Source organism: Diospyros lotus, chromosome 14, assembly GCF_014633365.1.
Source record: "Diospyros lotus cultivar Yz01 chromosome 14, ASM1463336v1, whole genome shotgun sequence".
Taxonomy (NCBI): domain Eukaryota; kingdom Viridiplantae; phylum Streptophyta; class Magnoliopsida; order Ericales; family Ebenaceae; genus Diospyros; species Diospyros lotus.
The window spans coordinates 16,546,022-16,569,490 of NC_068351.1; the positions used below are offsets into that span (position 1 = coordinate 16,546,022).

At 33.2% G+C, this 23,469-nt stretch overlaps 2 protein-coding genes across 8 annotated transcripts in view; both read left to right on the plus strand.

Annotated features, from left to right (window-relative positions):
* The first annotated feature begins 303 nt into the window (after window positions 1–303).
* Window positions 304–4,289, plus strand: LOC127789705 (peptide deformylase 1A, chloroplastic). Its single transcript, XM_052318657.1, has 4 exons — window positions 304–749; window positions 1,892–1,981; window positions 2,058–2,125; window positions 3,701–4,289. The coding sequence occupies exons 1-4, from the start codon at window positions 342–344 to the stop codon at window positions 3,939–3,941; spliced, it is 807 nt and encodes a 268-aa protein (XP_052174617.1). The 5' UTR covers window positions 304–341; the 3' UTR covers window positions 3,942–4,289.
* Window positions 4,290–6,925: 2,636 nt separating this feature from the next.
* LOC127789858 (uncharacterized) overlaps window positions 6,926–23,469 on the plus strand; it is a 50,747-nt gene continuing 34,203 nt past the window's right edge. Inside the window, exons 1-6 of one of the 7 annotated variants that reach the window (XM_052318898.1) lie at window positions 6,928–7,381; window positions 8,353–8,560; window positions 8,704–8,787; window positions 9,026–9,084; window positions 16,714–17,002; window positions 18,625–18,750. In XM_052318898.1, coding sequence (XP_052174858.1) covers window positions 18,670–18,750 — 81 coding nt within the window. In that variant the 5' untranslated portion in view covers window positions 6,928–7,381; window positions 8,353–8,560; window positions 8,704–8,787; ... (1 more) ...; window positions 16,714–17,002; window positions 18,625–18,669. Of the gene's footprint in view, window positions 7,382–8,352; window positions 8,561–8,703; window positions 9,085–16,713; window positions 17,003–18,624; window positions 18,751–23,469 lie in introns of those variants that run through there. The other 6 variants (XM_052318902.1, XM_052318901.1, XM_052318899.1 and 3 more) reach the window with 6 other exon arrangements.

Genomic DNA, 23,469 nt, shown 5'->3' on the forward strand with positions numbered 1-23,469 from the left:
ATTATTATTATTATTATTATTATTATTATTATTATTTGATGATGTAAAAAAAGTTCTTTTGTCTTGTAAGATAAAATAAAAATATCTACTCAAGAAAGAATCCTTTGGACATATTTTTGCAGCCCGGGGAATCTATAACTTGCTGGGCCAATTCTTTATGGGTTGGGCTTTGGTCTAAACTCAACCTCTACCGAGCCCAAGCCCTTTAACTTGCTGGGCCAGATACCAGTGGCAGTCTCGTAATTCCAGTATCTTCTTCAGAAAACACTTAACGCCTTCTATCGGTGAAGATATGATCATATGAATACGAGTATGAGTTGCAGCTCAACATAGAGCTGACCATGGAGACCATTCAACGATTCACTCACCGTCTCCTTCCCATACCTATCTCCAGAAGATGCTCCAGAACCCTCACAAAGAATGCGGTTCGGGCCGGCCCAGATACAGCTATTGTTCGGCTGCTCAGGCCAGAAATCGTGTCCGGTGCTGGCTTGAAAGCTCGGAGAAGTTACAGCTTTTCTTCTTCGGCTCCTCGGGCCGGTTGGTTCCCGGGTTTGGGAGAGAAGAAGCAGGTTTTGCCGGAGATTGTTGAAGCGGGCGACCCGGTTCTTCACGAACCGGCCCGGGAGGTCCCACCCGAAGATATCGGATCGGATAGAATCCAGAAGATCATAGACGATATGGTTCTGGTCATGAGGAATGCTCCTGGCGTTGGCCTTGCTGCTCCTCAGATTGGTATCCCCTTGAAGGTCTGTTTGAATTTGCAATGACCCATCAAAGAAAAATCTCAACTTGGTAATTAATGTTTGATGTTTCATGTCACTTTGAAAAAGTATAAATTGGGAAATCCTAATAGCTCAAGTAGTTTATTATTCATGTATATAAATTTATAATTTTAGTTTGTGTTTCTGCATTGTAGAGGTTGGTTTCACAATATCATCTATGTGATGGATCGCGACTATACCCATTATCTTTAATCATTGCCATCTCATGAAACTTTTTTGTATGAAGATACTTTTGGAACTTTTATCTCATTGTTCTCTCACCAGAGAGGATTGCATCAAGAAGAGCATTTGGTGTAATATTTTGTCACATTATTCCTTTTCATGAGTTTGTATTGTCATTGTGACTTTTAGAAGTCAATTTACATTATAAATGCCGTGCCAACAACCTTAGCTTGGTTAGGATAAGGATTAATTGATGATGATGGCGGTGGTGATATATAATTTATAATTGTGGGCTTCAAAGTATTACTCAATTTCAAATTATGGTCCAAACTTTGGTTTATTTACAGAAAGAATAGTTCTTCAATAAGTTTTTACCTGAGTAGCTAGGTTCATCTTACAATCTTAGCAATAAATCATCTAAGAAGATCTTATTTCAGTCAACTCAGTATAATTTTTTTTCTTTTGGTTTTGTTTTTCTCCTTTTCTTTTGTAGGCTGTTTGCATCATGACAGCATTTCTGATCTAAATTGCTGCAATTCTATATAGAAAATGAAAAAACTAAATTCTTACACCGCAATAATGTGGCTGGAGCATTGTTACATTTATCGGTGAATTTATTGTGGTTTTCCTTCCCAAACAGTTGATATATTTCTATTCAAAAAATTTGTTTGTATAGCATTGCTTGTGCTCAAAAGATTATGATATGTAAATATGAGAATTGTTGATGCCGTATTGTTGTCTTGGCGTTCAAGAATAGCATTTTTTCCAATGGATTACTGGATGTCCTTGCTTGATCAGTGCTCACCCATTTCAAGTTTGTTTCAATATGATAATCATTTTCTTTCTTTTGGTTACTATGTTCACTGACCTATCAATGTTCAATAGTTCCACCTAGATTAAAAGAACCAGTTTGAATAACAGATTTGAAAATCTCACGTGTACAGATAATTGTTCTGGAAGACACAAAAAAATATATTAGTTATGCACCAAAGGAAGAGACCAAAGCACAAGATCGGCGTCCCTTTGATCTTCTGGTACACTGACATATGAATTTTAAACTCTATATTTATTTAAAGTACTGCATTGTCATTTGTTGGTTTTCTCATACAGGTCATAGTGAATCCAATGCTTAAAAAGAAGAGCAACAAAACTGCACTATTTTTTGAGGGTTGCCTGAGGTAAGATGCAAGTGAAAACTCTTATCTTGGTACTTCTATCAGGAATTACCCTCTGTTTTTCTTTGCATTGTCTATTGAGCATGAATTATGCTCATTATCATTTGTTTCCATGAACAGAAAATTAGATCTTTAGTTGACAATCTTTAATGCGATTATTGTTGGTTCAGCGGTACCTGTATGAGATATGTAAATGCGATGGGTACATTTCACTTATTGAACCTTAAAAATTTTCTATTTTTCAGTGAGTTTGTTTTCAAATTTTAACTATTAGTTCCTCTGCACACTTATCTATACAGTCGACTGACAAGTGCACTTAGAGTGTTAAGTAGTTTAACAGTATCCATTTAAAGGGTTGGCATTGCAGTTATATCCAGAATGGAATCATGTTATGAGTTAATATGTTGAGTTCTTATTCTGTTTTGCCTACAAATACAGGTCTTTGCCTGCTAGAAAGGGAAATCATGATAAATGATTTACTCTCTTGAATGATCCAAAACAGCTGTCAGAAAACTAGAGGTTGTATGGCTCTTAAAATTGTCATGTTGCATTAAGACGCTCAACCTCGTATTTGAAAGTTCATTTACCACAGTGATTTCTTCAAAAAGAAATGATGTTGCCAGAATGAGAATAACTGGAAGAAAACCATCAGTGCCCTATTGTCATAAAAATTGTAATTCCGCCACTTATGTTGAATGTAGAGTGCATAGGTGGGCGGCTTGACCGACCTCAGTTTCAGTTTGAAACAACAAATTGTTTCCGGCACTCTTCTGTTTACAGGATGGACTCTATTATGACTTTACCATAAAGGTGTCAATTAGATAGCATCCCGTGTTAACTGCCACTTTCACATATCACTTATTCAATTAAAACTGAATTTTCAAACCAAATCAATAAATATCAGTGGTTTGGTTTTAATATACAAGAAAATTGGTTTTTGGTTCTCAGTCCTTGGTTCGGTTTAAAGATAATAGTTTGGTTTTTAGTCAAATAGACTGAATAAACTGGAACTTGCGTTAATTTACTAAAATGTCCCTAAGATTACGAAATTTCCCTAGGGCATAAATAGCCCCCTTAATTAAACATCAACACCTAGGATTTTGGATTTCAAAATTTGTTGATTGTTTGGTAAATTTTAGTTTATTTGGCTATTTCGAATAATATGGTTAAATTGGTTTTCCTAAATTTTAGTTCAGTTTGGTTTTACTATAAATTGATGGTGTTTGGCTTTTTTGACTGCCATTTGTGGTGCTGATCCACTATCTAGTCGATGTCTTCATTTCTGGTGTTGGTCTCATTTAAACTCCTCAACCAGCTTTAGGAAATGAGACTGGTCCATGTAAGTGTCGTTTTTTTTTTTTTTTTTTTTCATGTTGATTTATTTTCCTCACAAAAATGAACTTATTTGAAATCCTTTTCAACATTGGTTGTGTTAACCATAGAAAAAACAAATAGATAATCAAGATTGTTAAATTTCCATCTTAGTTTCTAAGTGGAAGTACATTGGTCTTGGATAAAATTCCATGCTCTAACTCCAGGTTGTGATTCTTTCGCTGTGTTTTGACCATTCCTTTGCAGCGTTGATGGATTTAGAGCAGTGGTGGAACGATACCTAGAAGTTGAAGTAACAGGTGTGGATCGTGAGGGCCAGCCGATCAAGGTTGATGCTTCAGGCTGGCAGGCTCGCATTTTACAGCACGAATGTGACCATCTAGATGGAACTCTCTATGTCGACAAGATGGTACCGAGAACATTTAGAACTGTAAAGAACTTGGACTTGCCACTTGCAGTTGGTTGCCCGAAGCTTGGTGTTCGCTAGCGCGTAACTTTAGAACACCACCCTACCCACCGGCAGAACATTTTCAGACCGGCCTCACTTTTGGCGCAAGTTTTGCAAATCAGAGATCGAGATTTTGGCATGCACGCTGCAACATTCAGATTTTAAACTGGTTGAAGCTGTTCATTGCTAGTTAATGGTAAAAAGTCTTGATATATTATTATTGTTGTTGTCGCAAAACAATTTGAGTTTCCCTTGTAATCCTTAGATAACAAAAAAAATGGTGATTCACTTCAAAATGACAATTTAAAGACAATTTAAACGTCATAAATGAAGTATTATGAAGCTGTTAAGCAAATATCATTAGCTTAAAAAATCGTCGCGAATTCACTTGAAAATGGTGATTCACCAATGTCATTCTTGGTTTGCATGTCATAACATGCAATTATCTGGATTGGTAAATGTCAAGAATCCTTTACAAAACATCCGAAATTGTTCAAAAATTTGGCAGCATTTGTGCAGTTTTGCAACATTTATATAATGCTATATTGCAATCCCATAAGTGCCAATACTACAGATGACATGTATAAGTGGTTCATACAATCAATCGGTCAAAAGTGACAAGGATTAAATTGTGAATTAAAAAGAAAGTACTATACGCCGTCAAACAAAGATGTTGTTAGACTGCGAATCAAGCCAAATAATGTAATCTGGGAGCAGTAATGATATTTGGTTTTTTACTAAGGCAACCATGAAGCACAGGTATCCAAATATTTTAAGTCAATTGAGTAATTTAAATTTTAATTAACATTGCCATGTGACAAGTTGAGTAGGATAAGGGCGAAGAACAAAGAAACTTACAAGCAAAAGCTTCTTATGCTGAAAAAGTTTACACAAGGAACATTTACAAGGGTTTGACACTCTTGAGATTACCGTCCTTGCATGATGCCCCATTGCTTATGTTCTCGATTTTGATAAAGGAGATAAATCGCAGGCGAATTTTTTTAACTTTTACTTAAATTGAGTATCGAATTCATGATTTATTGGTAATAATTTTAATGTATTACTTATCAATCATTTGATCTATGCTCTGAGGTGGTTTGCCACTCAATCCCTAAGTAGATGATGAGCTCTTCTTCACTAAGGCACTAGTCCCAGAGATTTGGGTATGTTAGGGGGAAAGGACTAGGAGTTGCTCCCAGTAACTATATTGGTTGTGGAAAGGCACCAGTACCATTACCAGCTGCAAAATAGTTTGACGCATTTGACTTGGCTAGGATTGAAAAGACATTGAGGAGGCAGGCTAGGGGAATGACATCATTTGGTGTATGTCATGAAGGTTATTCATTGTTGGATAAAATAAATGATGAGGTATGTACAAGTTAATGTTAGCTTGTTGGTCTACACAAACTTAATCATTTCTAAGTAGTAATTAATGTTATTCTTGTAGGAGAAAGGTGAGTCAGCCCTTGAGGAGCATGTTCCTAAGACAAAGTTCCCTGATGGTGAGGTGCATGAAGAACATGAAGACTATAGTACTTATCTGCTTACTAATTTCTCTTACATTGTTTTATCTTAGTATTGCTTCAAAATAGAGTTAATAAGCATTCCAAAAAGAAAAGAAAAGAAAAGAAAAATCAGGTGAGTTGCTTATACTGTGTCATTCAATTGTGAAAATTAATTATTTATAAGGTAAAATAATGAGAATGCAAACAAAGATAACCTTCACCACCATTATTAAGGGAGAAATCTCGAAAATAAAAAGAGATTAAACCTACCATTTGTAGAAAGCAAGCTAGACTAAGAATAATAGTTAATAGACACATCAACAATGTCAAATGCCTTTTCAACCCGTGTCACCAAATTCTTCCCAAACTCATCGTAATCTAATATGTCCAAATATTTAACCGTAGTGTTGAACCTTATAATCTCCTTCAACCCAAACCACTATACAAAGTTTCGGAGGTTATAGAGAAACAACTCCCTAATTTTATGCCAAGAGCAATATGTGTTTCATTATAAAAAAAAAAAAACTCATATTTAACGACTAATTTTAGAGATAGAACAACTTCCGTCTCTAATAAAAATGAATTACATAAGAAATAAATTGTATGTATTTCAATACTAGGAAAAAAAAGACACAAAAATAGAAATAAAATTATGTCCATATCTATGCAAAAAACACATAACCCTTCTCTGATTCAGTCTCTAAGTGAAAAAAAAAATTAAAAATGGACATTTTTTCATCTCTAGTAGCAACAGATTCTCTAATACAAAATACGAAATTCATTTCTGGTTCTGTCCCCAAATGAAAAAAAATAATAGTTAGAGACGAAAATAAAAGTTATTATTATTTTTTGAACAGGAACATAATTTCGTCAATTTTTGTTTAAAATATTATTTTTTTAGTAGAGACAGAAAATTAGGCAAAAAATAGTTAGAGAAGGGAAAAAGATTATTTTTTATTTTTTTAATATTATTTTTTGTATAGAGAAGGAAATTTGTCAAATATTGAGGAGACAAAATTCCATCTCTATTAAAAAAAATTAATATTAAAAAATAAAAATAATTTTTTATTTTTTTAGAAATGAAACATATTTGCCTCTAATAACAAATAATATTAAATAAAAAAAATTCTTTGATAAAGAGATGAAATTTTTTTCATCTCTAAATATTTTCTGTCCAGAGACGAAATTAGTTCCATTTCCAAGTTCTGAGTTTGAATAGACAAAATTAGTTCCACTACAGGAAAAAGGGGTATTGTCGGCGAAGTTTTCCCGGCGGTTTAAAGAATTGTCGGGAATACACCAAAATTCCCGGCCATTTAATAAACCGCCGGAGATTTAACACAATCCCCGGCGGTTGTGACAACTGTCGGGTATTCCATACATATCCCCGGCGGTTTTAAAAAACCGCCGGGTATTCTATACGCATCCCTCGCGGTTTTGTGAACCGCCATTGATGTTGGCCCATCCCCGGCGGTTTAAAAACTGTCGGGGATATTATTTAATAGCCACAGCCAAAATTACCCCCTCCTTCTCGCGCCCCCGCCCAAATCTGCCTCTCATCCCCTAGCCTTCTCTTCCAAACCCCCCCTCCCGCAAACCCTAGAACCATCTCTTGCTCGCTCACTCGACCTCGCTCTCGCCGCTGCCTCCCTCGCCCTTGGTGCTCGCCTTCTTCCTCGCTGCTCGCTCTCGCCCTCTTCGTCTCTGTCTTTCTCGGCCTTGCTCTCGCTCGGGCCTCGCTGTGTCGCTCTCGCCCGCTCACTCGACCTCGCTCTCGCTGCTGCCTCCCTCACCCTCGGTGCTCGCCTTCTTCCTCGTTGCTCGCTCTCGCCCTCTTCGTCTCTGTCTTTCTCGGCCTTGCTCTCGCTCGACCTCGCTCTCGCCGCTGCCTCCCTCGCCCTCGCTACTCGCTCTCGCCCTCTTCGTCTCGGTCTCGCTCGCCCTCAATCGCTCTCGCCTTCGCCCTCAAAAAAGGTTAGCCTCAAGCTTCTACTTTGATTTGGATTGACGAACAGAGCCCCTGAATCTGTTTGTAAATCCAAATCCATATAAATTTGGTTATAGATCCTGTATAATGTATTTGGTATTTGTGATGGATTAACGCTCTTCCGTTTTAATCTTTGTTTTCTGAGATCTGATTTCCGTTTGATATTGGAATTGTGCCAATTTGAGCAGATATGGTAGTTATAGTGATTTCAATGGGATTGATTATGTTCTCGTGATGTTCATGATGCTTCCAGTAAATTAATATTTGAAATTTTCAATACATGATATGATAAAGGATAGGATTTATATATCAATTTAAAGTGAATTGACCAAATGCGTGCGCAAATTTGCCTATTGCTCAGTGTGCCTCTTGTACACGTTCTACTTTAGGTTCAAATAACTATCGGAAGCTGTGTTGTTTTGCGTCCCAAGATGGCAAGGAATGTGAGATAATAGACACATACATTATTTAGACAACTGAACGGAATTCAGTTGTCTAAATAACCCCTGATGAGTTGGTAAACAAAAACTACTTATGGTTGGCACATCAATGATAGGAACCTCTTTTATTTGTTTAAGTATTTCTTCAACAATCGTTCTCCAGTAAAGACCTTGTAAGTTGTCCCAGTTTGTTGTTTGAGTGATATATCTAGTGGAAAGAACATAAATATTTGGCATTTTCTTGCTCATTAAAACTCTTCTATTGATGGCATAAAGCTTAAACTGACTTCCAATTTCTCTTGTAACAATTCCCTGTCATGGCACAATTATCTGGTATTGTAATTGAAACTGTTCTATATTATGGGGGACTTTATGCAATATTAGTGAATGTCATCTTCGAGATAACGGTTTAAACAAATGTTAGTCAATTTTTCATGGGGAGTGATTCCCTTGCTTGGCTATTGTCTGCTGAATTTCCCTTTCTATGGCTGTATTCCATAATGTATCTGTGAAACTAGGTATTTATAAATTGTTGTCATGAATCCACAACTGGAAGTACATGCACTTGAGAATGAGGAATCCAACTGTCTTAGTGGAGTTCACAATGGCATTGTTACTGAAGAAACAGAAGATAAGTTCAAAGGCATGCCCCTAAGAAAGCAAGGATGTTATGCCGATCTTCCTGCTACTAAAATTTTGGAATTGATGAAACTAAAAAATTTGGAGGTAATTTTTGCAATTTTGCCATATTAAATAGGTGCATCTTAATATATGTTTGCTTGGCCATATCTAGATGCGGACATTGCTCATGCTAAAAGACTTCATAGCAGAAATTGCTCTAACATTTGCTTGGCCATATCTAAATGCAGAACTCGTCAACTCAGTCACTTTTTAGTGCTGCAAATAAGGTGCTAGATGACAGCATTGAGAGAAAGAATGGAGACATACGTCCTGTATGATAACTGTAAATTATAAATTGTAGCATGGTTGAAATTTGCATCTATTAGGTGTCACTCTATACTTCATATCTTGGCTTTGCCTTTAACTTTTGTAGGAACTCTTCTATTTGGTTTAGGTGCATTGCTGTGAATTCCTATCTTAAACTCTAATTTCTATATTCTACCAAGTTATTTTATTGGCTTTTGCAATTCTATCTGATAACTCTCTTAACAATGATTCCTTGTTTATCAGTTCCAGAAGAGGCTGTTAGGATTCCTCCCAGCATCTCAGCCAAATTAAAAGCTCACCAGGTTGTTCTGATATACCTGCACATTTATTAGCTGTTTTATGTTTTCTGGGTTTTGTTTCTGAATTTGGCTTTATTATTATTTATATTTTTTATTATGATTCTTTTTCTTTAAAAAGTCCATATATATCAGCATATCATATTATGGTGATGCTAGGACAATAATGCTCTCGTTTCCCCTACTTTCTCATTGTTTTTTTTAAACTTATTTATAGAATCTATTCACAGATCTAGTAGGGTTACGCCAAGCTACCACCCTGCTAGATCTGTGTATTCTGGTCAAATTTGAACACATCATTCTGTTCATGTTTATTTTTAATGTATTTATATAAAGTTGGCCCTCTTGTTTCACTGCCTGTTATCGGAAGCCATCTAGGTTGCTGCCAGAAGGAATATATTTAAAAAAAAAGGTTGATTTTTGCTGACGGTTGTGAAAACCGCCGGCAATTTTATTACTTGATTTTTTTTCGTTCTCATCATCTTGTTGTGTGACTTATCAGATATATTTTTTGATTTTTTTTATTAATTCTTAAATTATCGATTAATTTTGTGTATATATTTTAATATTTATGATCCCTCTGTTATTAGTAAATCTACGCTAATGGATTGACGATGATGTCTATTAAAAATATATGTTAGAACAAATTAATTGTAATAGTTTAATTATTAATTTTTTATCTAAAAATACTAAAAAAATAAATTTAAAATGAAATATTATGAATTTTATATAATAAAAAAATTATTTATATTAATTTTATTCTTAAATATAATCGTAGAAGATTTCATAAAAAATTTCACTTGGGCTTCTGAAATCTCAAGGCTGTCCCTGGCTCTATTAAATTGTGACATTAATGTAATTTTCAATTACTGACACAAAGTCTAATGTTTGAATGTGTACTTTATTGTTGAATATCTTTGAATGTGTACTTTATTTTTATGTAATTTTAACTCTGTCTATTTTCCATTTTTATGTATTATGCTCTATTAAAAAAAAAAACAACTCCCCACGAGATTAGTATGTGTTTTGCTATAAAAAAATAGTATTTAGTGGCCAATTTTAGAGATGAAAACATTTTTCTCTCTAAAATTTTGTATTTGATACAAAATAAAAATTCATCTTTAATTCAACCACCAAATAAAAGAATTTTTGTTATTGTAATATTATTATTTTTTGAATAGAGACGAAATTCTTTCGGTCTCTTATTAAAATATTATTTTTTATATCTTTCATATTATTTTTTTTTAATAGAGATAGAAATTTGTGGGTCTTTGTTCAAAATATCATTTTTTCAAATAGACAAAAAATATTTAGAGACAAAAGTAATTTTGTCTCTAAAATAAAGATATTTTTTATTAGAGATGGAACTCTAAAGGAAAATATTATGTTTTATTTTTAATTTTTTTTTTTTTGAAAAGAGGCTGAATTGTCTTGGTCTCTGCTTAGAAAATATTTAGAGATAGAATATTATCCATCTCTCTTCAAAATATTATTTTTTTATTAGAGAAAGAATTGATTTGTCTCCAAATAAAAAAAATGCGTTTATTTTTTTAATTTTGATATCATAAATTTTAATTAATATATTTTAATTTACATTATAAAAATTCATTGTCTACAATTAGGAAAAAAATTTGCACAACAATATTAACATAAGTTTATAATAAAATGAATAAAACTCAATATTGAATATTTAAATTAGAAATCAAAAAATATTATAAAAGTTATCCATGCCTTAACAAAATAATGAATGATAGATGGTATTGAATAGCAAAAAAATGATTGATTTGTATTTGAGTAATGTTATGAGTTATTATTCGCATCTTTAGCGTAGGAGATGATAGGTAGAGAAGATAATGACACATGGTCTCTTTAGTCTCCTCCTAATATTACTCTTTATATTTAGATAGTAAACATTAATTTTTTTCACATATCTCAAATCATTATTATATTTTTTGTAATAGTTTACTCCCGAATTATTTTGCTAACATAGAAAATTCGAAAGAAGGTTGTTACAAAAATGATATAGAACAATACTTAAATAAAACACTCAACATTTTTTTTCCTTGTTCATTGAATAACATGAGCAAAAACTAATACATTTAATTCATAACTTGACTGACATAATCTCTTGAGCTAAATGGTCATACCATCCAAAATAAAAGGGTCATATTGCAAATTGTACAATAAATTTTTCACTCTACAAGCACTTAAATAAAATACACCTTAGACCTTTTAGTTGGAAACATATCCGTACACCTCTAAACTTGGGCTTTAGCCCCACTAGAGACTCCCTCTGTAATTTCATTTCCCTTATTTGGAATGACAACAGTAAGCAAGGTAAGCCACAAAACTCAACAAGTATATATAATCAACAAATAAGATCATAGAATCGAGACATGGATAGACCAAATGGAATATACCCAACTCCCCAAAATACAATACAAATTTCATTATTAATTTTCCATCATTAATACCATCCCATGCCATCATCATTATGCATTTTATGCAACATACCATTTCCCATTAACATACAGATTTACATGCATCACATTGGCTCACACGACCCTCCATTTACATGGATCATATCGGCTCTCAAAGCCTCCATTCACATGAATCATATAGGCTCACATAGCCTTTCATTCATATGCGTGCATATGCATATACATATATATAAGAACATTAATTAGTCATTCACTTGGTTTGAGCATTATCTATTAGGCTATATAGCCACTTCACCCACGTTAAGCGCTTTATAGGATGTTCTTTTCTTTCTCATCCCGCAAAACATAGCTGCTGCACCAAAATAATAATAGAGGCGCAAAAATAATGCCATGCAATTTTCATGAGGTCTCACATAAATATAACATGCATACTCCATTATAGAAATGTTCACAGTACGATTATCATGCACATTTAAACATTTCAATATCATTTTCATTCATAAGCCCATGGTATTTTCATCCACAAGATTTAACATCCTTCATTGGGTTTTATTTCCATACCATTTCTCAATATCAAGCAGATTGATTGCAAATATCAATCATAAAAGTCTCATATTTCGTTTCTTATTACACATGATAAATTTCTCCCTCTTAAGACACCTACATATCATCGAGAATCATTTTAAGACTTATTTGAACTCTACAAGATGTTTGGGGAAGAGATTACAAATATTTAAGAAGCTAAAATTTTTTAGATTTTAGGCTCAAATTAAAAAGGGCATTACAGGACCAATTTGAATCTAAATGATTCAAATCCTATCTCAAAACAAATCTTATCGAGTTAGGTTTACAACGCAAAAATCGAATCTTAATTCTGATATCAAGACAAAAAATTATGGTCGAAAGAGTACAAGTTGCGTAATCTAAAATGGAAAGTCAACTTTTGAAATTGGAATGATGACTTCTAGAAAGTCCACTTTTGGAATTGAAAAGTCAACTTTTAGAAGAAAAAGTCAACTTTTACATCAACTTAGTCAATCCAGCCGAGATCTTAACATACATAGTCGACTTTCACTCAAAAGAGTCGACTCTTGAGACTTAAAAATGAAAATGGACGAAAGAATGCAATGCAAATCAACAATATTTGCATCTAACCAACAAAATACCATTACTTGAAAAAAATATGAGATGAACAACTCCAACGAGACCATCAACAAGACCCGACAAGAGATTTAGACAAACCACAAGATTTAAGGGAAAAATGAAGATAATCACACAACTAATACAAAAATAGTTTTAACAACAAGGATATGAAGAACAAAGACATATTTTGACATTCCAACCGAAATAAGAGAAAACTTGCACAATATAAAAAAAAAATTGCAAGAGGAACTTGTCTTGTTGATGAAAATCAAAGAAGAGAATAAGGCTGCGTTCTCTTTACTTTTCAATTTTTAGTTTTGAGTTTTGAATTCATTTTCAATTTTATGTTTTGATAGTCTATTTTTAAAAAATTGAAAACGTGTTTTTTTTTGTCATTTTGAAAAACTATTTTTCAAAATAGAAAATTAAAAAACGCGTTCTCTTTGAAATTTTGAAAATAATTTTTTAATAATATTTTATTCAATACATTTTTTTATTCAGTAAATTAAAAATATTTAATGTTTATAAATTATTAAAAATATATCTACATTTTAAAGTTAATGAATTTTATAATATTTTTTTTATTATAATAATAAAATATGAATAAATAAATAAATAAATGTGTTTTGAGTTTGTTTTGAATGAAAACACTCAAAACAATTTTTTTTTTTTTTTGAGTTTTCTTTACAATTTTTTTTTTGTTTTCAAAAATACATTTTTAAAAACAGTAAAGAGAACGCGTTTTCATTATTTTAGAAAATTGAAAACTAAAAATGACTTGAAAATAGCAAAGAGAACACAGTCTAAGTTTTTCGTTGAAGCTGAAATCCTTACTCTTTGAAGCTCCAAGCAAGTAGAAAATAGGAGAAAGAAATGAAGAGGAAGAAGAAGAAGAAAAACGTAAGGCAAGAAGAGAACAGAAAGACGAAGAAAAGATTGAAATTGAAGCAAAAAAAATGGAAAAGACTAGGAATAGAAGGGGAATGGCATGTGCGTCCATCCCCACCTACTCCCATCAGCCTATTTTTTATTCTTTTTTCACATTTGCCTTTCACTTACACACACAACACACAAATATCTCATGCCCATTTTAGATATTTTGTCTATTTTTTTCTTTTTCTATTTATTTAATTCAACTCATTTAAATACATGGGCTCAAGCCTAACTAAATAATCTCTTTTAATTAGGTCCCATCTAAATTAAGGCCTATTGGGCTCTTTTTTTAACTTGCATTTATATTTACCTCTACACTATTGGCCAAATCTACTTTATTATAAAAGCATAAATATATCATTCCACTCATGGGCTTAAGTCAAAATTGGGCTTAAGTCAAAATTAATAGCCCAATTCAACTAGATTTTTTCCCACACAAAATAATATTTTCAAACTCTAATTTATAAAAAAAAAAAATTAATACCCACATCAAAATACCAATAAACACCTAAACCCACTAATGGATCATTATATTTTTAATATTTAAAAACAGAAAAAAAACACTTTAATTGGTTTTACGGCTTGAATTGACATAGTTTCTTTTTTTTCTTTTCCTTGAGTTAAAAAGATGAAAGTGAAACAACCAACGTAATAACTCCTTCTAGGCATGACCATAAACAAGGGCGGATCCGGCAATCCAAGGTGGGGTGGGCTAAAAAAAATTATTGAGTTGAGCTTAATTGAAATTAAGTTGAACTATTACTAATAAATCAAAATTTTTACTTTCAAAATTTAAATTTTATTGTGAGTTACCTTGGCCTCTAACCCAGGGTGGCTCACACATCAATCCGCCCTTAACTATAAGAGTCATTTTTGTAAATTGTATTTTTTATCTTCAATTATACTATTTCTCAATTCAACTGCTTGAATTTGCAAAACCAACCCCATTTTCAAAATAATCTTTTGTATAGTTGTTCAATCAATTTTTTTATTTTTTTTTGGTCCATTATAACACCTTTGGAGTTTTTTTTTTTTTTTTCTTATTATCTTTTTCTGAAACGGTTTTATATTAGAGTAAAAGGACTCCACTGTGAGGGTTAAAATCAAGTATCCCTAAAGATCTGGCCTAAGTCTAGCTGCCATAACGACCTAGGTATAACTGATTTGTCATTATCTGCATATTTGTGTGACAAGATAGATACTCTGCTACTGCCATGACTTTTATGAGTTTTGTCCTAAATTCATCGGCCTTTACAAACATTGGATTTCTATTCAATCAAGCCTTAGAAATACTTTTTGTCCAACGCTTGTTCTTTGACCTGACCTGATCTTATTGTTGCAGCATTTCTTAGGATCACTTTTCCTTGGAATTGTGAATTTTATCTACAAAATGCTTTTTATGGTTGTTGTTATTAATCTCATTGGAATACTTTAAAGATAGTTTATCCAATGCTATGGATAAACTCAATTCAATTCTGAAAATTACGTTTGCTTGCTATTAGAAGAAAAAAAAAAAAAAACTATGAAGAGAAAAAATAAATAAATAAAAATTTTGATCTTTCAATTGTATAATCTGAACTTGAATTATGAGAATTTTATAATTACACTATAGAAAGTGTTATTTTCATATGTATTTATTGTCAAATTCACAAGTCGATTTGTAGGAGTTTATGTGTCAAGAACTTCTAAACGAATCAACATATTTATAAAATTAAAATTAAATTGAATCGAAGTTGAGTTGCGGGTCAACTCGATAAATTTAGTGGAATCTAGATCCTAGCAACGAGTTAAACTCGAGGTGCCGTTTCTATAATTTCGGAAACCTTTTAGGGCGTTTCATAATATTAGGAGGTTAAAGACTGAAAAAAAACTCTAACCGGCATGATATTAAGAGGTTGTTTGGCTTAGCGGTTTGACCGCTTATAAGTTGCTTATAAGCTATGTAGTGTTTTCTAGTTAAGTGTTTGACAACAACAATCAACTTAAAAGTTAGATAGCTTTAAAGTTGTTATAATAGCGTTTTGTACAAAGGTTAAAAGCTGGTACCCCCAAACCTTTGTACAAAACACTTTGTCGTTGACCAAGCAAAATACTATTCTGCCCCTTATACCCATCATCTTCTTACTTCAGCCATTACTGCCACTCTACCGTCGTCGTCACCCTTCCTCCATAACCGTCGTCACTGTCATCCAGTTGGGTCGCGCCATCGCTGCATCTGGTTCCAAATCTACCGCCACAAGTCGTCAAGCGTTGTGACCAGGGCTAGACCTATAGTGCAATTCAAGAGCCTATTGTCTTAGGGTCCACAAATTATGTTAATTTAAGGGGCCCATAAAATTGAGAAAAAATGACTATTTTATCCCTGTGTCTAAATAACGATTTTGCCCCTATATAAATCACTCCCCCAATTCAAAATCTGCAGAATGAACTCTCTCTCTTCTCTGTGTCTAAATAAATATTTGTTTATTTTTTGCCTTTGTGTCTATATGAATACTTGTAAATCACTATTTTGCCTTTGTGTGAATATTTGTTTTTTTTTTTATATTTTATTATAAAAAATAAAATTTAAATGTGATTCGGGAGCCATTTTTACATTTCGACTCAGGGTCCCAAAATATTAGGTACGGCATTGGCCGTGACCCTTCTCCACTACTATCGTCACCATCAAACACTGCCTCCTCCTCAATCACCAGTGGCATCCCGACCGATTTATAAGTATATATAATATATATATATATACTGTAATAGTTGTATATATATTAATGGTAATATTTTTTTAAAAAAAAATAAAAGATGTATATATATTATATTAATATATTTTTAATAATTATGTATAATTTATTTAATATTTAGAAATTAATTTATAATTTTTTATAAAAAAATATTTTTATAAATTTTATTTATATTATTTAGCATCATATTTATTTTATTTTTTTTAAATTTTAATAATTTATCAATTTTTATAAAATAAACATATAATCATTAACTGATAGGTTAAAAGTACATTTACCCAAATACATTATTAACTTAAACACCGTAATTTTTATGCTAACCATTAACTTAAAATACTGTAGCCAAACAGCCTCAAATTCTGATTCGGGCTGCATCTGTCTCTCAGGTTTGCCTTCGTCGTCACAGTTGCCCTCTGCGAATCCGAATCATCGTTCCCCCTTGCCGCTCGGTTGAAAGGTGCACGGTGCTCGGTGCCGCCGTCGATTCACAAACACGAATCGACGTTTCCGTGCTCGGTGCCGCCGTTTCCGTGCAAAACGAATCCATTCACAACTCCGATTTCTCGGTGCCGCCGTTTCTGTTCTACACGAATCGTCGCTGCTACCCCTTGCTGCCGTCGATTCACAAACACAAACTCCGATTGCTCGGTGCCGCCGTCGATTCAGCTTAAAGGGGTCTGATTTCTATTGTTTTTCTTCTTTTGTCTGTTTTTGGTCTTATTTCTGGTGATTCTCCATTAAAGAACCAAACCATTCCAAGTGAGTTGGAAACTAGTTTAATGCCAGATAATTAACTTTTCAGCCACTGAATGTAGCTAGCTTACTCCACGCTCTTGCTCATTGAATATACTCAATTAATTAATCCTTGTAAGATTAAGAAATTAAACAATTGTTCTCCAGTGAAGGAAACTAGGATTATGATTTGATATTTAAACAATTAATTAATATATAATGTACCTGTTAAAGATGACAATTAGAAGTTATTAAATAAGAATTTTCGTTTTGTCTGATCATTAGGATCCTTTACTCAAGTGAATTGAACGCAAAGAAGGCAATTCAAGAGATGAAGAAGCTCTTGTCTGTTACCCAACAGAGAAACAAAAATTTTAACGGATGCTTGAATAAGGGTTGAGGTTGAGACAAAATCCTACTTTTGCTGGATGAAGAAACCGCTATTTTCTCCGTTGTTTATTGTAATTTTTCAGCATTTTGCCTGATTTTGAAGCAAAGGAAGATGGGTTCTTTCCTACTTTTCCATTGGTTAAAGCATTATTTTATTTGATGTTTTTGAAATGGGTTTTTCTATGCCTTGCTCTTATTATTAGAGCACTGGATAAGAAATAATTAATTTTCTTGCCTTCATCTAAGCTATATTTAAGTTAAATAATTTAAAGGAAGAACTACACAAACTGAGTGATGGGAACCTTTTCTTCTAGGGTTGTTGATTCATGTCACCCTAATTTTGAGGCTGCCTCTGTTTGATCAGATAAACTCTTTCAGAATTACTACAAACTGAATTATTGTTGGTTTCCTTAATTTGAATGTTTGTTGGACATGGAGCTTTTATAATTAATGCTGATGATGATGGATTGATCATAGTTTGGATGAAGATTTAAATATTTCTGCTAATGATTTATTTTAGTTTGTATTTTGTGCTTGTAATGTAGAAGTTTAACAATGTGTGTTTTTTTATTTATGTTAAGTTATGACTTATGACTTATGAGAATTTACATTATATGAACTTATATTTGGAATTTTGATTATTAATGGATGAATGATGATAAATGATGGACTTAATATTTAGAAATTTCATATTATTTAGTATTCTTGAAATTGATAGATGAAGTTATTTTGAAATGGGTACATTTATTTCATTCATAAGGAATAAGTTTGTAATAGTCTTGTTATTAAGCAATATTAATTCATTTTTTATAAAGTTATGTCATTATAAACATATATTTACATGCATTAAAGAGTATTTTTAATTGTCTTTAAAATTTTACGATTTTACGATCTAAGTTTACGATTCGATTTTATGGACCCTCCTTCAATCCCACTATAAAATCTCGAGTTTAACAACCTATACATGCTATTACCATTGTGTTATACATCTAAATTTATGTGTCTCTATAATCTTATTCTATTTCATTTTCTTGGTTGCCACTAAGATGTATGAATATTCTGCATCATAGTATTTCCTTATTTGGGTGATAGTTACATAGGCCTTGGTTTCTGATTAAGATCTTCAGATTATGGTTTTTCTACCCTTTGACCTTATCTTTTCTAATCTGTTGCAGGTAAAACTCTTAAGTTTGCTTATAACTGTGTAGAAGACCACTAACATGGCTAGTACAGCTTGTTTTATGATTGTCAGCCGGAATGACATTCCTATATATGAAGCTGAAGTTGGTGCTGCAGTCAAAGTATGATTTATTCTTTGCTTCCACTTTCTATGCGTGAATATGAGCATTTAATCCTTTTTCAAGTTAAGTTTCCATTTATTAGAAAGTTCAAAAAGTGTTACTATGTGTCTTGCTCAACTTATATGACACATTGATTGCATCAAGAAGTGTATGAAATGATCTATTTTTGAATGGCTTAGCTAATGAGTCTTAGTAGATCATGTCTCTATCAATTTCTTAATGACTTTGCTTTGTGCTTTTTTGTTCTTACTTTTCAACTATATCGGGAGAATGCCTAACCACACTGCATAGGCTTATGGTCCTTGGTGTCCATATCAAATGATGGAAGAGAAAGAGTGATAAGAAACGAAGTCCAAGAGATTTAAAAGGTGAAAACAAATTTTTGTCAATGATAAAGTATATAGTAAAGAGATTGGATTGTAAAAAGAGAGGTTGACCAAATGTGAATTGAGATGGAGTGAAGAACAAATATTTTTCAACAATAAAGTATATAAAAAGAGATTGGATTGTAAAAAGAGAGGCTAAACAAATATGGATTGGGATGGATTCTACTATTCAAAATACGTCAAAAATGAATCTAGAAGAGTCAAAGGCCAAACTTCAAATCAAAAGAGTCTTGGTGGTGGAATGAAGACATATAAGAAAAATCAAACTAAGAGAGCTTGCTACAAGACTTTACACATATGTGTTGTAATGAAGAAAATTTGAAGAAATATGTTTTGGCAAGAAAGGAAGCAAAGAAGGTTGTTAATGAAGTGTCATGAACCTAGGTTTGACCTAGGGTTTTAAAAGGAATTTGGAAGAAATTGAGGGAGAGAGAACAAAAATGGAGGGATAAATCAAAAGAATTGAGGGGGAAATCAAATAGAATAGAGAGGATTGGGAAAGAATCAGAGGGAATCGGGAGAGAGATCAGAGAAGTTTTGAGAGAGAAACAAATTTCTATTATCATTCAACAACCTCTATTCTCTAACTGGTTCAGTTTATGTATAGGTTGTTCTATCTTTTTAGTTACAATACAACTGAAAGGTACAAACTGCTACAACAGTAAAGTACAACTAGAAAGAAATACATATAATATATAATTATTATTATATCCTTAGAGCCGTGACAATTCTCCCCTCCTTGAGAGAGTTATTGTCCTCAAGAACTTATAGTAACTAGCCATTGTTTTTCATCTAATCCCTGCTTTCAATATCTGATTTATCCATCCTTCTTTCTTTCTTTCTCCTTCTAGGCCTGTTCCTCTTCGCTCTTATGTTCCTTCGGTTTTGCCTTTCTTGCAATTGTACAATGTAGTCCTCAAAGATCTACATGACAAAGCCCTCTTCTCCAATTGATATGTAAGTTCCAATAATTTCCTGGACCTTCATGCAGTAATTACGCAAATGAGTTTTAGCAAGTACTCTTGCAGCAACCTACCCTTTCATCAACTTCCAAACTGCATAATTGTTCTTCTGTTCAGTCCGCTTCAATTGTTCCTTCTGCATCCTCCACTGCTCCAAATCATGAATATATTTCTGGAAATTTTCAAAGCAGTTAAATTTTTCCAATCATTAGCATCTTCCATTATCCTCCAACCAATCTTGAACTTTCCTCTATTGGATATTCATTTTAATTAAGTGTCTGAGCTTTAATCTATTCTGCATATACTTCTCCTGAATTTCCTCCTCCTCCTTTGTTGGAAGATCTACCAAGTGGTTTTTGAACAGAACTTCATGCTCTATGGGTCACTTTATTGCCTTGAACTGTCCATCCTCAAACACAATGGTCGTTTTACTCCATATTGTGGATGAAGTGAGTTCCTCACACTCTTCATTTCAACTCTCATCTCCGACCTGATTTATAGCTGGCATTTCAATTGAATCAATGTTTTGTTCCAATGCTACTTCATCAACTTCCTGCAAACTGGAGGCATATTGTCATGATCATGGGGGTATGTTTGTAATTGGGGAAATTAGTTTAGGTATAAGTTGTTAGGAGGGCTAATAGAAAAGGTTTAAGAGGTTAGGCGGGAAAAGGGAATGACTAACTTGTACAACAGCTAGTGTAAGGGCCCACTCCCGAATGTGCCTGCTAGCATAGGACATTCGAAAGGAGGTCATCACAAGGATGATATAGAACAATACCTCATAATAAACACACACATTTATCTATTTTCACGCAGCGAAATATCAATAACTTTCGTTACAAACCAATGTTGATACATCTAGGCTCTTAGGCCATACAAACCGAATATGAGGCTCTAATGTAAAACAACAATTTAAAATCTCATCAATCTTCCTCACCAAAACGCAACTAGGATCTCCGAGTTGAGTGCCTCTGTACACCACTACCCTTGGGTTGTAGTCCCACTGGACTCGCCCTTAATGACTGCTTTACCTTTACCTGGAATGGCATAAGAAGATCAAGTGAGCCACAAGGCTCAGCAAGTTCTAGTACAAAGGAGCAGTATGAAGAAAGAGAAATCATGATGATACCGAGAGGAGTGTACAACGACTTCATATCAATATTCAATTATAGAAGTCGGAAATCATATCTCATAGAATTATAAATTTCAAATTTTTGTTCATGTATAATCATACAAGTGCATACATCATAAGTATAAGTCCCATAGGCTCATAAGCCACGATGCAAAATATGCGTTAATCATCATATCAGTAAATCAACACATAATGTATTGAGCACAACCTGCCGGGCTATGGCCACCTCGTCCCGCGTCAGGCGCTCCTAGGGTACCCTTTATTTCCGCGCAAAATAATAAGTGCGCTAAGAACATATATATATATGAGCATCATGTACATGTATGCATCATGTATGCATTTACCAGCAATGTAAAATTTAAATTCTCGTTCTCAATATACATTTAATACCATTGAAGAATGTTATGGCAAAAATTGTTATTTTTCCACCATACAATCGCTCTAATACATTAAGTAAATGTTTAATTAATATTAATAGAAATTTTCGGATGGGTACTGTAGCGGGGTACTATACGGATACGGTATGGTACTGTAGCAAGATACTGTATGTATACTGTACGAATACGGTATTATACTATAGCGAGGTACTATATGGTATTGTATCGAAATACTGTATAGGTACTGTATGGTACTGTATCGAGATACTATATAGGTACTGTATTGAGATATTGTATAGGTACTGTATGGTACTGTATTGAGATACTGTATAGGTACTGTATCAAGATACTGTATGTATACTGTACGAATACGGTATTATACTATAGCGAGATACTATATGGTATTGTATCGAGATACTGTATAGGTACTGTATGGTACTGTATCGAGATACTGTATTGAGATACTATATAGGTACTGTATGGTACTATAGCATCCGAATTTTTCACACATTAACTTGATATTTTTCCACAATTTCATGGGACATTCGGGTATAGACATTAATTATCCAGACATCATTCACATATAAGATATACCAATAAATATACTACAATGAGCAATGAAGGTGAACAAACTCCCATCATAATGGAGGCGAAAAATGCCATTCACAGAATAATATTGGGGTGAATCAAACCCCTTTTGAGACATCAAATAGACTCACAATATTTAGGAATTTTTATACTATGTAGATAATAAAAAAAAATTAATAGAAATGCTATACATGGAAGGGGAGAAAAATAAAAGAAGAAGAAGAAGGGATACTTGCCTGAGGATGAATAAATCAAGATGAAGCACCCGCACAGAAGCTCCAATTGCCACAGAAAATTTAACAGAATAAAAGCAGTAGAGGAGAAAAAAAGAATGCGTATCAGATGAGGAAGAAGAAGAGGAAGGAGAAGAAGAAGAAGAATAGAATAAGAAGAAGAAGAAGAAGAAGAAGAAGAAGAAGAAGAAGAAGTCGGGAGGGAGAAGAAGAAAAGGAAATAAAGATGAAGAAAAAGAAGGTGTAAAAGAAGAAGTGAAAGAAGAAAGTAGGAGTAAAGGAAAAAGAAGAAGTAAAAGGAGGAGTGAAAGAAGAAAGGAGAAGTAAAAGAGGGAGTGAAAAAAATAAAGAAGAAGTGAAAGAAAAGGTGAAAGAAGAAAAAGAAATGGGGGTTGGGAAATAATGATGCGTAGATGGTTTTTTTTTTTTTTTTTTTTTTTTTTTGTATTGGGCTTAAGCCCAATAAATGGCCCATCTTCTATTTCCTTAAAGGCCCAAGCCCAACTCTTAGCCCACTTGCCTTAAATAAATTGAAGCCCAACTCATTATCTCATCCATTTAATTTAAACTCATACATACAAGCCCATAGATCTATTTCAACATTAAGAATCAAATTTGCTCAACTTATATAAAATAACTAAAATAAGTTAATATATCATTCTAAAATTCTAAACCCAATAATGGGTCGTTACAGCTAGCATGGCTGTTAGGTTAGTTAGAGGATTGATAAAAGCTAGAGGGTCTATAATAGAGACCTTCGGCAAGATGGAAAGACATCGAATGAATAATACTGGTTATATTTCTCTCTTTCTTGTTCCTTCTTCTTATCTCTCTCTTTTCTCTCTTTGTTTCTATCTCTCTCCCTCATTCTTACATTCTGTAATTATTGAAATTGTCAGTCCTAATTCAAGGGCTTGACACATATTTTTCTTCCTATTTACTGGCATACACCAGAGGTTCACTTACACAGTTTTCTCCTCCAGTGATGTATCATTGATGTCTTCGAAAACTGCAATAGAAGTCATTTCAACACTACTT

Coding starts and splice junctions, on each gene's coding strand:
- LOC127789705 (XM_052318657.1), top strand. CDS start 342: ATGGAGACCATTCAACGATTCACTCACCGTCTCCTTCCCATACCTATC. Junction 750..1,891: donor AGATTGGTATCCCCTTGAAG/GTCTGTTTGAAT, acceptor TCACGTGTACAG/ATAATTGTTCTGGAAGACAC. Junction 2,126..3,700: donor TTTTTTGAGGGTTGCCTGAG/GTAAGATGCAAG, acceptor ATTCCTTTGCAG/CGTTGATGGATTTAGAGCAG.